Genomic DNA, 17226 nt, shown 5'->3' with positions numbered 1-17226 from the left:
TATCTGGTCTAAATCTTACTGAGATGTTCCCTACATCCTGTATCTGGTCTAAATCTAACTGAGATGTTCCCTACATCCTGTATCTGGTCTGGTCTAAATCTTACTGAGATGTTCCCTACATCCTGTGTCTGGTCTGGTCTAAATCTTACTGAGATGTTCCCTACATCCTGTATCTGGTCTGGTATAAATCTAACTGAGATGTTACCTACATCCTGTATCTGGTCTAAATCTAACTGAGATGTTCCCTACATCCTGTATCTGGTCTAAATCTTATTGAGATGTTCCCTACATCCTGTATCTGGTCTAAATCTAACTGAGATGTTCCCTACATCCTGTATCTGGTCTAAATCTTACTAAGATGTTCCCTACATCCTGTATCTGGTCTGGTCTAAATCTTACTGAGATGTTCCCTACATCCTGTATCTGGTCTGGTCTAAATCTTACTGAGATGTCACCTACATCCTGTATCTGGTCTAAATCTAACTGAGATGTTACCTACATCCTGTATCTGGCCTAAATCTTACTGAGATGTTCCCTACATCCTGTATCTGGTCCAAATCTAACTGAGATGTTACCTACATCCTGTATCTGGTCTAAATCTTACTGAGATGTTCCCTACATCCTGTATCTGGTCTAAATCTTACTAAGATGTTACCTACAATCTGTATCTGGTATGGTCTAAATCTTACTGAGATGTCACCTACATCCTGTATCTGGTCTAAATCTAACTGAGATGTTACCTACATCCTGTATCTGGTCTAAATCTTACTGAGATGTTCCCTACATCCTGTATCTGGTCTAAATCTAACTGAGATGTTCCCTACATCCTGTATCTGGTCTGGTCTAAATCTTACTGAGATGTTCCCTACATCCTGTGTCTGGTCTGGTCTAAATCTTACTGAGATGTTCCCTACATCCTGTATCTGGTCTGGTATAAATCTAACTGAGATGTTACCTACATCCTGTATCTGGTCTAAATCTAACTGAGATGTTCCCTACATCCTGTATCTGGTCTAAATCTTATTGAGATGTTCCCTACATCCTGTATCTGGTCTAAATCTAACTGAGATGTTCCCTACATCCTGTATCTGGTCTAAATCTTACTAAGATGTTCCCTACATCCTGTATCTGGTCTGGTCTAAATCTTACTGAGATGTTCCCTACATCCTGTATCTGGTTTAAATCTAACTGAGATGTTCCCTATATCCTGTATCTGGTCCGGTCTAAATCTTATTGAGATGTTCCCTACATCCTGTATCTGGTCTAAATCTTACTGAGATGTTCCCTACATCCTGTATCTGGTCTGGTCTAAATCTTACTGAGATGTTCCCTACATCCTGTATCTGGTCTAAATCTAACTGAGATGTTCCCTACATCCTGTATCTGGTCTAAATCTTACTGAGATGTTACCTACATCCTCTATCTGGTCTGCTCTAAATCTTACTGAGACGTTCCCTACATCCTGTATCTGGTCTGGTCTAAATCTTATTGAGATGTTCCCTACATCCTGTATCTGGTCTGGTCTAAATCTTACTGAGATGTTCCCTACATTCTGTATCTGGTCTAAATCTAACTGAGATGTTACCTACATCCTGTATCTGGTCTAAATCTTACTGAGATGTTCGCTACATCCTGTATCTGGTCTGGTCTAAATCTTACTGAGATGTTCCCTACATCCTGTATCTGGTCTGGTATAAATCTAACTGAGATGTTACCTACATCCTGTATCTGGTCTAAATCTAACTGAGATGTTCCCTACATCCTGTATCTGGTCTAAATCTTACTGAGATGTTACCTACATCCTGTATCTGGTCTGGTCTAAATCTTACTGAGATGTTCCCTACATCCTGTATCTGGTTTAAATCTAACTGAGATGTTCCCTACATCCTGTATCTGGTCTGGTCTAAATCTTATTGAGATGTTCCCTACATCCTGTATCTGGTCTAAATCTTACTGAGATGTTCCCTACATCCTGTATCTGGTCTGGTCTAAATCTTACTGAGATGTTCCCTACATCCTGTATCTGGTCTAAATCTAACTGAGATGTTCCCTACATCCTGTATCTGGTCTAAATCTTACTGAGATGTTACCTACATCCTGTATCTGGTCTGGTCTAAATCTTACTGAGATGTTCCCTACATCCTGTATCTGGTCTGGTCTAAATCTAACTGAGATGTTCCCTACATCCTGTATCTGGTCTAAATCTTACTGAGATGTTCCCTACATCCTGTATCTGGTCTAAATCTTACTGAGATGTTCCCTACATCCTGTATCTGGTCTAAATCTTACTGAGATGTTCCCTTCATCCTGTATCTGGTCTGGTCTAAATCTTACTGAGATGTTCCCTACATCCTGTATCTGGTCTAAATCTAACTGAGATGTTACCTACATCCTGTATCTGGTCTGGTCTAAATCTTACTGAGATGTTCCCTACATCCTGTATCTGGTCTGGTCTAAATCTTATTGAGATGTTCCCTACATCCTGTATCTGGTCTAAATCTAACTGAGATGTTACCTACATCCTGTATCTGGTCTGGTCTAAATCTTACTGAGATGTTCCCTACATCCTGTATCTGGTCTGGTCTAAATCTTATTGAGATGTTACCTACATCCTATATCTGGTCTAAATCTTATTGAGATCAAATCAAATGTATTTATATAGCCCTTCTTACATCAGCTGATATCTCAAAGTGTTGTACAGAAACCCAGCCTAAAACCCCAAACAGCAAACAATACAGGTGTAGAAGCACGGTGGCTAGTAAAAACTCTCTAGAAAGGCCAAAACCTTGGAAGAAACCTAGAGAGGAACCAGGCTATGAGGGGTGGCCAGTCCTCTTCTGGCTGTGCCGGGTGGAGATTATAACAGCACATGGCCTAGATGTTCAAATGTTCATAAATGTCCAGCATTGTCAAATAATAATAATCATAGTAGTTGTCGAGTGTGCAACAAGTCAGTAACACAAGAGTAAGTGTCAGTTGGCTTTTTCATAGCCGATCTTTGAGAGTATCTCTACCGCTCCTGCTGTCTCTAGAGAGTTGAAAACAGCAGGTCTGGGACAGGTAGCACATCCGGTGAATAGGTCAGGGTTCCAGCAGGTCTGGGACAACAGGTCTGGGACAGGTAGCACGTCCGGTGAACAGGTCAGGGTTCCATAGCTGCAGGCAGAACAGTTGGAACTGGAGCAGCAGCACGGCCAGGTGAACTGGGGACAGCAAGGAGTCATCAAGCCAGGTAGTCCTGAGGCATGGTCCTAGGGCTCAGGTCCTCCGAGAGAGAGAAAGAAAGAAAGAGAATTAGAGAGAGCATATTTCAATTCACACAGGACACCGGAAAAGACAAGAGAAATACTCCAGATGTGACAGACTGACCCTAGCCCCCCGACACAAACTACTGCAGCATAAATACTGGAGGCTGAGACAGGAGGGGTCAGGAGACACTGTGGCCCCATCCGATGAAACCCCCGGACAGGGCCAAACAGGTAGGATATAACCCCACCCACTTTGCCAAAGCACAGCCTCCACACCACTGGAGGGATATCTCCAACCACCAACATACCATCCCGGGACAAGGCCGAGTATAAATCAAATCAAATGTATTTATATAGCCCTTCGTACATCAGCTGATATCTCAAAGTGCTGTACAGAAACCCAGCCTAAAACCCCAAACAGCAAGCAATGCATGTGAAAGAAGCATGGTGGCTAGGAAAAACTCCCTAGGAAAAACTCCCTAGAAAGGCCAAAAACCTAGGAAGAAACCTAGAGAGGAACCAGGCTATGAGGGGTAGCCAGTCCTCTTCTGGCTGTGCCGGGTGGATATTATAACAGAACATGGTCAAGATGTTAAAATGTTCATAAATGACCAGCATGGTCAAATAATAATAATCGTAGTAGTTGTCGAGGGTGCAACAAGCACGTCCGGTGAACAGGTCAGGGTTCAATAGCCGCAGGCAGAACAGTTGAAACTGGAGCAGCAGCACGGCCAGGTGGACTGGGGACAGCAAGGAGTCATCATGCCAGGTAGTCCTGAGGCATGGTCCTAGGGCTCAGGTCCTCCGAGAGAAAGAAAGAAAGAGAGAAAGAGAGAATTAGAGAGAGCATATTTAAATTCACACAGGACACCGGATAAGACAAGAGAAATACTCCAGATGTAACAGACTGACCCTAGCCCCCCGACACATAAACTACTGCAGCATAAATACTTGAGGCTGAGACAGGAGGGATCAGAAGACCCTGTGGCCCCATCCGATGATACCCCCAGACAGGGCCAAACAGGCAGGATATAACCCCACCCACTTTGCCAAAGCACAGCCCCCACACCACTAGAGGGATATCTCCAACCACCAATTTACCGTCCTAAGACAAGGCCGAGTATAGCCCACAAAGATCTCCGCCACGGCACAACCCAAGGGGGGGCACCAACCCAGACAGGAAGACCACGTCAGTTACTCAACCCACTCAAGTGACGCACCACTCCTAGGGACGGCATGGAAGAGCACCAGTAAGCCAGTGACTCGGCCCCTGTAATAGGGTTAATAGGGTATAGCCCACAAAGATCTCCGCCACGGCACAGCCCAAGGGCACCAACCCAGATGTTCCCTACATCCTGTATCTGGTCTGGTCTAAATCTTACTGAGATGTTCCCTACATCCTGTATCTGGTCTGGTCTAAATCTTATTGAGATGTTCCCTACATCCTGTATCTGGTCTAAATCTTACTGAGATGTTCCCTACATCCTGTATCTGGTCTAAATCTTACTGAGATGTTCCCTACATCCTGTATCTGGTCTGGTCTAAATCTTACTGAGATGTTCTCTACATCCTGTATCTGGTCTGGTCTAAATCTTACTGAGATGTTCCCTACATCCTGTATCTGGTCTAAATCTTACTGAGATGTTCCCTACATCCTGTATCTGGTCTAAATCTAACTGAGATGTTCCCTACATCCTGTATCTGGTCTGGTCTAAATCTTACTGAGATGTTCTCTACATCCTGTATCTGGTCTGGTCTAAATCTTACTGAGATGTTCCCTACATCCTGTATCTGGTCTAAATATTACTGAGATGTTCCCTACATCCTGTATCTGGTCTAAATCTAACTGAGATGTTCCCTACATCCTGTATCTGGTCTGGTCTAAATCTTACTGAGATGTTCCCTACATCCTGTATCTGGTCTGGTCTAAATCTAACTGAGATGTTCCCTACATCCTGTATCTGGTCTAAATCTAACTGAGATGTTCCCTACAATCTGTATCTGGTCTAAATCTTACTGAGATGTTCCCTACATCCTGTATCTGGTCTAAATCTAACTGAGATGTTCCCTACATCCTGTATCTGGTCTAAATCTTACTGAGATGTTCCCTACATCCTGTATCTGGTCTAAATCTTACTGAGATGCTCCCTACATCCTGTATCTGGTCTAAATCTTACTGAGATGTTCCCTACATCCTGTATCTGGTCTAAATCTTACTGAGATGCTCCCTACATCCTGTATCTGGTCTAAATCTAACTGAGATGTTCCCTACATCCTGTATCTGGTCTAAATCTTACTGAGATGTTACCTACAATCTGTATCTGGTATGGTCTAAATCTTACTGAGATGTCACCTACATCCTGTATCTGGTCTAAATCTAACTGAGATGTTACCTACATCCTGTATCTGGTCTAAATCTTACTGAGATGTTCCCTACATCCTGTATCTGGTCTAAATCTAACTGAGATGTTACCTACATCCTGTATCTGGTCTAAATCTTACTGAGATGTTCCCTACATCCTGTGTCTGGTCTGGTCTAAATCTTACTGAGATGTTCCCTACATCCTGTATCTGGTCTGGTATAAATCTAACTGAGATGTTAGCTACATCCTGTATCTGGTCTAAATCTAACTGAGATGTTCCCTACATCCTGTATCTGGTCTAAATCTTATTGAGATGTTCCCTACATCCTGTATCTGGTCTAAATCTAACTGAGATGTTCCCTACATCCTGTATCTGGTCTAAATCTTACTAAGATGTTCCCTACATCCTGTATCTGGTCTGGTCTAAATCTTACTGAGATGTTCCCTACATCCTGTATCTGGTTTAAATCTAACTGAGATGTTCCCTACATCCTGTATCTGGTCCGGTCTAAATCTTATTGAGATGTTCCCTACATCCTGTATCTGGTCTAAATCTTACTGAGATGTTCCCTACATCCTGTATCTGGTCTGGTCTAAATCTTACTGAGATGTTCCCTACATCCTGTATCTGGTCTAAATCTAACTGAGATGTTCCCTACATCCTGTATCTGGTCTAAATCTTACTGAGATGTTACCTACATCCTCTATCTGGTCTGCTCTAAATCTTACTGAGACGTTCCCTACATCCTGTATCTGGTCTGGTCTAAATCTTATTGAGATGTTCCCTACATCCTGTATCTGGTCTGGTCTAAATCTTACTGAGATGTTCCCTACATTCTGTATCTGGTCTAAATCTAACTGAGATGTTACCTACATCCTGTATCTGGTCTAAATCTTACTGAGATGTTCGCTACATCCTGTATCTGGTCTGGTCTAAATCTTACTGAGATGTTCCCTACATCCTGTATCTGGTCTGGTATAAATCTAACTGAGATGTTACCTACATCCTGTATCTGGTCTAAATCTAACTGAGATGTTCCCTACATCCTGTATCTGGTCTAAATCTTATTGAGATGTTCCCTACATCCTGTATCTGGTCTAAATCTAACTGAGATGTTCCCTACATCCTGTATCTGGTCTAAATCTTACTGAGATGTTACCTACATCCTGTATCTGGTCTGGTCTAAATCTTACTGAGATGTTCCCTACATCCTGTATCTGGTTTAAATCTAACTGAGATGTTCCCTACATCCTGTATCTGGTCTGGTCTAAATCTTATTGAGATGTTCCCTACATCCTGTATCTGGTCTAAATCTTACTGAGATGTTCCCTACATCCTGTATCTGGTCTGGTCTAAATCTTACTGAGATGTTCCCTACATCCTGTATCTGGTCTAAATCTAACTGAGATGTTCCCTACATCCTGTATCTGGTCTAAATCTTACTGAGATGTTACCTACATCCTGTATCTGGTCTGGTCTAAATCTTACTGAGATGTTCCCTACATCCTGTATCTGGTCTGGTCTAAATCTAACTGAGATGTTCCCTACATCCTGTATCTGGTCTAAATCTTACTGAGATGTTCCCTACATCCTGTATCTGGTCTAAATCTTACTGAGATGTTCCCTACATCCTGTATCTGGTCTGGTCTAAATCTTACTGAGATGTTACCTACATCCTGTATCTGGTCTGGTCTAAATCTTACTGAGATGTTCCCTACATCCTGTATCTGGTCTGGTCTAAATCTAACTGAGATGTTCCCTACATCCTGTATCTGGTCTAAATCTTACTGAGATGTTCCCTACATCCTGTATCTGGTCTAAATCTTACTGAGATGTTCCCTACATCCTGTATCTGGTCTAAATCTTACTGAGATGTTCCCTACATCCTGTATCTGGTCTGGTCTAAATCTTACTGAGATGTTCCCTACATCCTGTATCTGGTCTGGTCTAAATCTTATTGAGATGTTCCCTACATCCTGTATCTGGTCTAAATCTAACTGAGATGTTACCTACATCCTGTATCTGGTCTGGTCTAAATCTTACTGAGATGTTCCCTACATCCTGTATCTGGTCTGGTCTAAATCTTATTGAGATGTTACCTACATCCTATATCTGGTCTAAATCTTATTGAGATCAAATCAAATGTATTTATATAGCCCTTCTTACATCAGCTGATATCTCAAAGTGTTGTACAGAAACCCAGCCTAAAACCCCAAACAGCAAACAATACAGGTGTAGAAGCACGGTGGCTAGTAAAAACTCCCTAGAAAGGCCAAAACCTTGGAAGAAACCTAGAGAGGAACCAGGCTATGAGGGGTGGCCAGTCCTCTTCTGGCTGTGCCGGGTGGAGATTATAACAGCACATGGCCTAGATGTTCAAATGTTCATAAATGTCCAGCATTGTCAAATAATAATAATCATAGTAGTTGTCGAGTGTGCAACAAGTCAGTAACACAAGAGTAAGTGTCAGTTGGCTTTTTCATAGCCGATCTTTGAGAGTATCTCTACCGCTCCTGCTGTCTCTAGAGAGTTGAAAACAGCAGGTCTGGGACAGGTAGCACATCCGGTGAATAGGTCAGGGTTCCAGCAGGTCTGGGACAACAGGTCTGGGACAGGTAGCACGTCCGGTGAACAGGTCAGGGTTCCATAGCTGCAGGCAGAACAGTTGGAACTGGAGCAGCAGCACGGCCAGGTGAACTGGGGACAGCAAGGAGTCATCAAGCCAGGTAGTCCTGAGGCATGGTCCTAGGGCTCAGGTCCTCCGAGAGAGAGAAAGAAAGAAAGAGAATTAGAGAGAGCATATTTCAATTCACACAGGACACCGGAAAAGACAAGAGAAATACTCCAGATGTGACAGACTGACCCTAGCCCCCCGACACAAACTACTGCAGCATAAATACTGGAGGCTGAGACAGGAGGGGTCAGGAGACACTGTGGCCCCATCCGATGAAACCCCCGGACAGGGCCAAACAGGTAGGATATAACCCCACCCACTTTGCCAAAGCACAGCCTCCACACCACTGGAGGGATATCTCCAACCACCAACATACCATCCCGGGACAAGGCCGAGTATAAATCAAATCAAATGTATTTATATAGCCCTTCGTACATCAGCTGATATCTCAAAGTGCTGTACAGAAACCCAGCCTAAAACCCCAAACAGCAAGCAATGCATGTGAAAGAAGCATGGTGGCTAGGAAAAACTCCCTAGGAAAAACTCCCTAGAAAGGCCAAAAACCTAGGAAGAAACCTAGAGAGGAACCAGGCTATGAGGGGTAGCCAGTCCTCTTCTGGCTGTGCCGGGTGGATATTATAACAGAACATGGTCAAGATGTTAAAATGTTCATAAATGACCAGCATGGTCAAATAATAATAATCGTAGTAGTTGTCGAGGGTGCAACAAGCACGTCCGGTGAACAGGTCAGGGTTCAATAGCCGCAGGCAGAACAGTTGAAACTGGAGCAGCAGCACGGCCAGGTGGACTGGGGACAGCAAGGAGTCATCATGCCAGGTAGTCCTGAGGCATGGTCCTAGGGCTCAGGTCCTCCGAGAGAAAGAAAGAAAGAGAGAAAGAGAGAATTAGAGAGAGCATATTTAAATTCACACAGGACACCGGATAAGACAAGAGAAATACTCCAGATGTAACAGACTGACCCTAGCCCCCCGACACATAAACTACTGCAGCATAAATACTTGAGGCTGAGACAGGAGGGATCAGAAGACCCTGTGGCCCCATCCGATGATACCCCCAGACAGGGCCAAACAGGCAGGATATAACCCCACCCACTTTGCCAAAGCACAGCCCCCACACCACTAGAGGGATATCTCCAACCACCAATTTACCGTCCTAAGACAAGGCCGAGTATAGCCCACAAAGATCTCCGCCACGGCACAACCCAAGGGGGGGCACCAACCCAGACAGGAAGACCACGTCAGTTACTCAACCCACTCAAGTGACGCACCACTCCTAGGGACGGCATGGAAGAGCACCAGTAAGCCAGTGACTCGGCCCCTGTAATAGGGTTAATAGGGTATAGCCCACAAAGATCTCCGCCACGGCACAGCCCAAGGGCACCAACCCAGATGTTCCCTACATCCTGTATCTGGTCTGGTCTAAATCTTACTGAGATGTTCCCTACATCCTGTATCTGGTCTGGTCTAAATCTTATTGAGATGTTCCCTACATCCTGTATCTGGTCTAAATCTTACTGAGATGTTCCCTACATCCTGTATCTGGTCTAAATCTTACTGAGATGTTCCCTACATCCTGTATCTGGTCTGGTCTAAATCTAACTGAGATGTTCCCTACATCCAGTATCTGGTCTAAATCTTATTGAGATGTTCCCTACATCCTGTATCTGGTCTGGTCTAAATCTAACTGAGATGTTCCCTACATCCTGTATCTGGTCTAAATCTTATTGAGATGTTCCCTACATCCTGTATCTGGTCTGGTCTAAATCTAACTGAGATGTTCCCTACATCCTGTATCTGGTCTAAATCTAACTGAGATGTTCCCTACATCCTGTATCTGGTCTAAATCTAACTGAGATGTTCCCTACATCCTGTATCTGGTCTGGTCTAAATCTAACTGAGATGTTCCCTACATCCTGTATCTGGTCTAAATCTAACTGAGATGTTCCCTACATCCTGTATCTGGTCTAAATCTTACTGAGATGTCCCCTACATCCTGTATCTGGTCTGGTCTAAATCTTATTGAGATGTTCCCTACATCCTGTATCTGGTCTGGTCTAAATCTAACTGAGATGTCCCCTACATCCTGTATCTGGTCTGGTCTAAATCTTATTGAGATGTTCCCTACATCCTGTATCTGGTCTGGTCTAAATCTAACTGAGATGTTACCTACATGTTGAAATAGTGTCTGAAGTTATTGTATTTTTACATCGTTACAGAAGTAAGAATCATTGTCCGTCAAATAGCCTTCTCTGTGTGGGTTTTGAAATACTTTCTGAATATTGTCCTTTGGTCACGTTTAATAAAAAATATTTATATGCGAATAATATTTCTAAGTACACAATATTATACTTGGAACATTTTGAGTGAGTAATTTAGTAAAATGAACTACAATTTAAATACTCTAGTTTTTTGTTGTTGTTGCTGTGTTTGAGTGTTAATCATTTTTTGATGATGTGTGTCTTTACACAACGGAAGACAAAATGAGTGTTATTCCTACTGACATGAATGTGGTGTCATATTAAAGAAGAGGTTGTGCTCTTTAAAACTACGTTAACTTTTTTTGTTGCTATGTCTGTTTGAAATGTTTGAGAAAACAAGCTTCATCTTGAAAATTGTCAGTAATCTTCAGCAGCATTATATTAGGGGTTTAAAGGGTTACACACTTATTCCACGACCACAAAAATACTTTTAGAGGGTAAAGCAAGTCCCACCAATTGTACTTTAATGTACAATTACCATCTAGAGGGGTTGGGTTAAATGCAGAAGCCACATTTCAGTTGAATGCATTCAGTTGTACAACGGACTATTCCCCCCCTTTCTCTTTCATTAGTTCTGTTATTATTTCAGATTTGTATAGAAGAAAAAGAGAGAAAGATTTCATATGCAAAGTGGCCACAATGGGGAGTTTTAGAATGATGAAAAAGTCCCATTAAAGTGAATGAAAATGGACAAAAAGACAAAAAGTTGAATAGTTTAAAAAGTATAAAATATATCAAAATGTTATATGCAAGCAACCTAATCCAGATCAGTCTACACGTTATAAAGTCTGGCGTTTCTATCTGAAACAGAGTAGCAGCAGAAGAAGAATAATACGAAGTATGATGAATATCTAAAGTTGCTTCGCAAGTCCCAATAATATGAGAACGTAAGAAATACCGAGCAGGTACACTTAATAACTACTTAATAACTACTGAATAACACAGCAATAACAGCTGATTTAATAACTACTGAATAACACAGCAATAACAGCTGATTTAATAACTACTGAATAACACAGCAATAACAGCTGATTTAACAACACAGCAATAACAGCTGATTTAATAACTACTGAATAACACAGCAATAACAGCTGATTTAATAACTACTTAACAGCTGATTTAATAACTACTGAATAACACAGCAATAACAGCTGATTTAATAACTACTGAATAACAGCAATAACAGCTGATTTAATAACTACTGAATAACAGCAATAACAGCTGATTTAATAACACAGCAATAACAGCTGATTTAATAACTACTGAATAACACAGCAATAACAGCTGATTTAATAACTACTGAATAACACAGCAATAACAGCTGATTTAATAACTACTGAATAACAGCAATAACAGCTGATTTAATAACTACTGAATAACAGCAATAACAGCTGATTTAATAACTACTTAACAGCTGATTTAATAACTAATGATTTTTTTAACATCTTTTTTAATCTCCAGCCAGAAGAGGACAGCTGCACCATCGAGAGCATCCTGACCGGCTGCATCACCGCCTGGTATGGCAACTGCTCGGCATCTGACTGTAAGGAGCTACAGAGGGTAGTACGTACGGCCCAGAGGAAGGCCCCAAAAAATTGTCAGAGACTCCAGTCACCCAAGTAATAGACTGTTCTCTCTACTAAAGCACGGCAAGCGGTACCGGAGCGCCATGTCTTGGACCAAAAGGCTCCTTAACAGCTTCTACCCCCAAGCCATAAGACTTCTGAACAGCTTCTACCCCCAAGCCATCAGACTGCTGAACAATTCATCAAATGGCTAACGGACTATTTACATTGACCCCCCCCTCCATTTGTTTTGTACACTGCTGCTACTCGCTGTTAATTATCTATGCATAGTCACTTCATCCCTACCTACATGTACAGATTACCTCAACTAGCCTGTACCCCTGCACACTGACTCGGTACTGGTACCCCCTGTATATAGCCTTATTGTGATGTTATTGTGTTACCTTTTATTATGAATTTTTTTTTAGCTTTAGTTTATTTGGTAAATATTTTATTCTTCTTGAACTGCACTGTTGGTTAAGGGCTTGTAAGTAAGCATTTCACGGTAAAGTCTACACTTGTATTGTATTAGGCGCATGTGACAAATACAGTTTGATTTGACTGGCCACCCCTCGGAGCCTGGTTCCTCTCTACCCAGCACAGCCAGAAGAGGACTGGCCACCCCTCAGAGCCTGGTTCCTCTCTACCCAGCACAGCCAGAAGAGGACTGGCCACCCCTCGGAGCCTGGTTCCTCTCTAGGTTTCTTCCTAGGTTCCTGCCTTTCTAGGGAGTTTTTCCTAGCCACCGTGCTTCTACACCTGCATTGCTTGCTGTTTGGGGTTTTAGGCTGGGTTTCTGTACAGCACTTTGAGATATCAGCTGATGTAAAAAGGGTTTATAAAATACATTTTATTTTCTGGAACAACTGGCCTGAACACAATCAAAATTCAAGTGCAAAGTGACAAGTGTTCTATGTAGCAGGACTATATAGGGCTCCTGGTAGGTTGAGCTGAGATTGTCTAGACACATGCAGGTCCACACTATATATAATATATATGATTACCTTAAAGGAGAGGATACAGCCCAGGGAGAGCAGCACTAAGAAGGCCAGGCACAAGGTGTTGGTGGACATAATGTCCTCTTCGTATGGTAACATCCCTGGCTGAGAGAGAAGAAGAAGATGAGATAAATAACACCAGAAGCAGGAGACGTAAACTTCCGACTTCAACTGTGCATACACCCTAGCCAAATACAATCATACCTACTGTAACCGGTTACATGTGCATACACCCTAGCCAAATACAATCATACCTACTGTAACCGGTTACATGTGCATACACCCTAGCCAAATACAATCATACCTACTGTAACCGGTTACATGTGCATACACCCTAGCCAAATACAATCATACCTACTGTAACCGGTTACATGTGCATACACCCTAGCCAAATACAATCATACCTACTGTAACCGGTTACATGTGCATACACCCTAGCCAAATACAATCATACCTACTGTAACCGGTTACATGTGCATACACCCTAGCCAAATACAATTCTGACATTTAATCCTAGTAAAAGTCCCTGTTTTAGGTCAGTTAGGATCACCACTTTATTTTAAGAATGTGAAATGTCAGAATAACAGTAGAGAGAATGATTTATTTCAGCTTTTATTTCTTTCATCACATTCCCAGTGGGTCAGATGTCTACATACACTCAATTACTATTTGGTAGCACAGCCTTTAAATTGTTTAACTTGGGTCAAACATTTTGGGTAGCCTTCCACAAGCTTCCCACAATAAGTTGGGTGAATTTTGGCCCATTCCTCCTGACAGAGCTGGTGTAACTGAGTCAGGTTTGTAGGCCTCCTTGCTCGCACATGCTTTTTCAGTTCTGCCCACAAATTTTCTATAGGATTGAGGTCAGGGTTTGTGATGGCCACTCCAATACCTTGACTTTATTGTCCTTAAGCCATTTTGTCACAACTTTGGAAGTGTGCTTGGGGTCATTGTCCATTTGGAAGACCCATTTGCAGGTTATGTCGATATAGGTCTCGTTTTACTGTGGATATAGATACTTTTGTACCCGTTTCCTCCAGCATCTTCACAAGGTCCTTGCTGTTGTTCTGGGATTGATTTGCACTTTTCACACCAAAGTACGTTCATCTCTAGGAGACAGAAGGCGTCTCCTTCCTGAGCAGTATGACGGCTGCGTGGTACCATGGTGTTTATACTTGCGTACTATTGTTTGTACAGATGAACGTGGTACCTTCAGGCATTTGGAAATTGCTCCCAAGGATGAACCAGACTTGTGGAGGTCTACAATGTTTTTTCTGAGGTCTTGGCTGATTTCTTTGGATTTTCCCATGATGTCAAGCAAAGAGGCACTGAGTTTGAAAGTAGGCCTTGAAATACAGCCACAGGTACACCTCCAATTGACTCAAATGATGTCAATTAGCCTATCAGAAGCTTCTAAAGCCATGACATAATTTTCTGAAATTTTCCAAGCTGTTTAAAGGCACAGTCAACTTAGTGTATGTAAACTTCTGACCCACTGGAATTGTGATACAGTGAATTATAAGTGAAATAATCTGTCTGTAAACAATTGTTGGAAAAATGACTTGTGTCATGGACAAAGTAGACGTCCTAACCAACTTGCCAAAACTATAGTTTGTTAACAAGACATTTCTGGAGTGGTTGAAAAACGAGTTTTAATGACTCCAACCTAAGTGGATGTAAACTTCTGACTTCAACTGTAACTATATATCTTCTTGAGTTTAATTTTGGAGTAACTCGTTAAACAACTTCAGAGGCAGTAGGGATGACCAGGGATGTTCTCTTGATAAGTGTGTGAATTGGACCAATTTCCTGTCCTGCTAAGCATTCAAAATGTAACGAGTACTTTTGGGTGTCAGGGAAAATGTATGGAGTAAAAAGTACATTCTTTTCTTAAGGAATGTAGTGAAGTAAAAGTTGTCAAAAAGTACAGATACCCCAAAAAAACGACTTAAGTAGTACTTTAAAATGGCCTCCCGAGTGGCGCAGTGGTTGAAGGCAGTGCATCGCAGTGCTAGCTGTGCCACTATAGATTCTGGGTTTGAGTCCAGGCTCTGTCGCAGAAAAAAAAAAGTTTTACTTTAAAGTGTTTTTAATTTACATCATTGGTTAAATTGCAGTGGCAGATGCTATGATTTCAAAACGATTTGGAGCATAGTTCAAATCAAAAATATAATCACATTTAATTGAATCAAATTGAAAAAGTGAATTCACTTACTAATGGAGTAAGTAGAAAAATAAAAAAAGCAACTATGGTTTTAGAAGTGGGGGATACAATTATTATTATATTTTTTAACCCAGTCGGATAAAACACTCCAAACAGCGTCCGCAAGGTCCTATAGCACACCGCTGCTTCGGTTTGTATCACTTTCCAAGGATAAAACAGGGGACATGTCCCCATCCCAAGTGAAAGTTGCGCCTCTGGTGAGATATAAGATACGTGCCGTGAGAAGAGGGTCAAACGCATGAGAGTTGGCAGCTCTGCAGACAGACTGAAACCGCTGAACAGTTCCAGAACTGAAACTAGGCTCACCTCACTGGACACAGACTTCAGTTCAACTTCGAGTTTTAACAAATTTGTTGTAAACTAACGTTATATTTTAAAGGTTTAAAGTTGGGCGGGGAAAAAAAGGCGCAATGTCCTTATGTTGATGACTTTTTGTAAATCCAATCAGTTTTCCACGTTGATTCAACGTCATCACATTGATTGTTGTTTTTGAAATGACATGGAAACAACGTTGATTAAATCATGTTTAGTCCAGTGAGACTGCAGGACGTTGTGGTGGATAAAGGAACAGTGAATTAAAGGTCATCTACAAGACGTCTCCATGTCTTTGGGTTTATTTGGATGCTTTGTTTCGTCCATGGCACAACGTTACGTCCATGGCACGACGTTACGTCCATGGCACGACGTTACGTCCATGGCACGACGTTTCGTCCATGGCACGACGTTACGTCCATGGCACGACGTTACGTCCATGGCACAACGTTTCGTCCATGGCACAACGTTACATCAACAGCAAACTGAGCATGGAGACTGTTTAAACGTTTTAACGTTACTTCCACTATAACTATTTTTAAGACGTGAGAACAATCGTCTTTCTAAAAAGAGCAGTAAACTCCGAAAATAACTCCAATGGTTATTGACATGAAGAAATTACAACCAAAATGTCCACGTCATGGACGCTGCTAAATAAATCATTAGACATTATTACATTCCGGTCCAAAATGATACCGGTTGATTAAATGTATCAGATTTGGACTGGAACATTCTAGCGGCTCAGTTACTTGGTGTTTAAGTAACTGATCCATAACTCAATACACTGTCGCTTTGTAAAGGACATGACAACAATGAATGGCCAATGATATTACAATGAAGACTGAATCCCACACCACTGCTGATAAACGTTCAATACTGACCATTTATTCATTCCCTTGTCCGGACTGACAACACAACACTTTCCGTGACATGATTCACAATAGGCCCGGCCATAGGTGTATCACACAGTAGCCTACTTTTATTATAGGAAAAGTCTTTATCCTACCATATAGCATATCCCCAGGATAACGGTGCCCGTCCGAACATGACAGCAGAGGCAGCAGCTCGTTGTATACCCGCGGTCCCACGGGGGAATCATTGTTCCGGTTGGAGAGGTTAAACAAACTATTTCATGGATGTTTCTATGGGTAATTAATATCGTTTTTTCCCCGTTAACCGATGAAGTAAGACGGTGGAGACTTCCTCGTCCTCAGACTGTTGTCAACAGCTTGAATGGACTGTCCGGAGAGCAGCGCGACACATGACCAGGGAGGATTTCAGCAGGCTGTCAGATCAAATAGTGTGTGGTTGCGGACTGTAATTCAGGGCGTTCCTGGATGTGGGCTTTGAACCGCCCCCCGCGCCAGTCCTACCTTAAAAATGGACCAATAGAAACAAGTATACAGAGGGGCTCCTGCAGATGCAGGAATTCGTTGAATTGCGAGATCAGAAGGCTCCAGGATTTTAGATTTTAATTGGTCATGATGTGGCAAAAATAATAATTGATTTGATTTTGGAAAGCATCTCTTACATTTTCATCTGAATTTAGAATTTACTATAGGG

At 42.1% G+C, this 17226-nt stretch overlaps 1 protein-coding gene across 1 annotated transcript in view; it reads right to left on the bottom strand.

Annotated features, from left to right (window-relative positions):
- The window catches only part of laptm4b (lysosomal protein transmembrane 4 beta), a 52378-nt gene extending 35444 nt beyond the window's left edge, over positions 1 to 16934 (bottom strand). Inside the window, exons 1-2 of the mRNA XM_029736106.1 lie at positions 16670 to 16934; positions 13134 to 13232 (exon numbers count right to left, since the gene is read on the bottom strand). Coding sequence (XP_029591966.1) covers positions 13134 to 13232; positions 16670 to 16762 — 192 coding nt within the window. The 5' untranslated portion in view covers positions 16763 to 16934. The remainder of the gene's footprint in view (positions 1 to 13133; positions 13233 to 16669) is intronic.
- Between the last annotated feature and the right edge of the window lie 292 nt (positions 16935 to 17226).

This window comes from Salmo trutta, chromosome 36 (assembly GCF_901001165.1).
Source record: "Salmo trutta chromosome 36, fSalTru1.1, whole genome shotgun sequence".
Classification (NCBI taxonomy): domain Eukaryota; kingdom Metazoa; phylum Chordata; class Actinopteri; order Salmoniformes; family Salmonidae; genus Salmo; species Salmo trutta.
The sequence above is the reverse complement of the archived record's forward strand: the minus strand, read 5'-3'. Positions and strand labels throughout refer to the sequence as shown.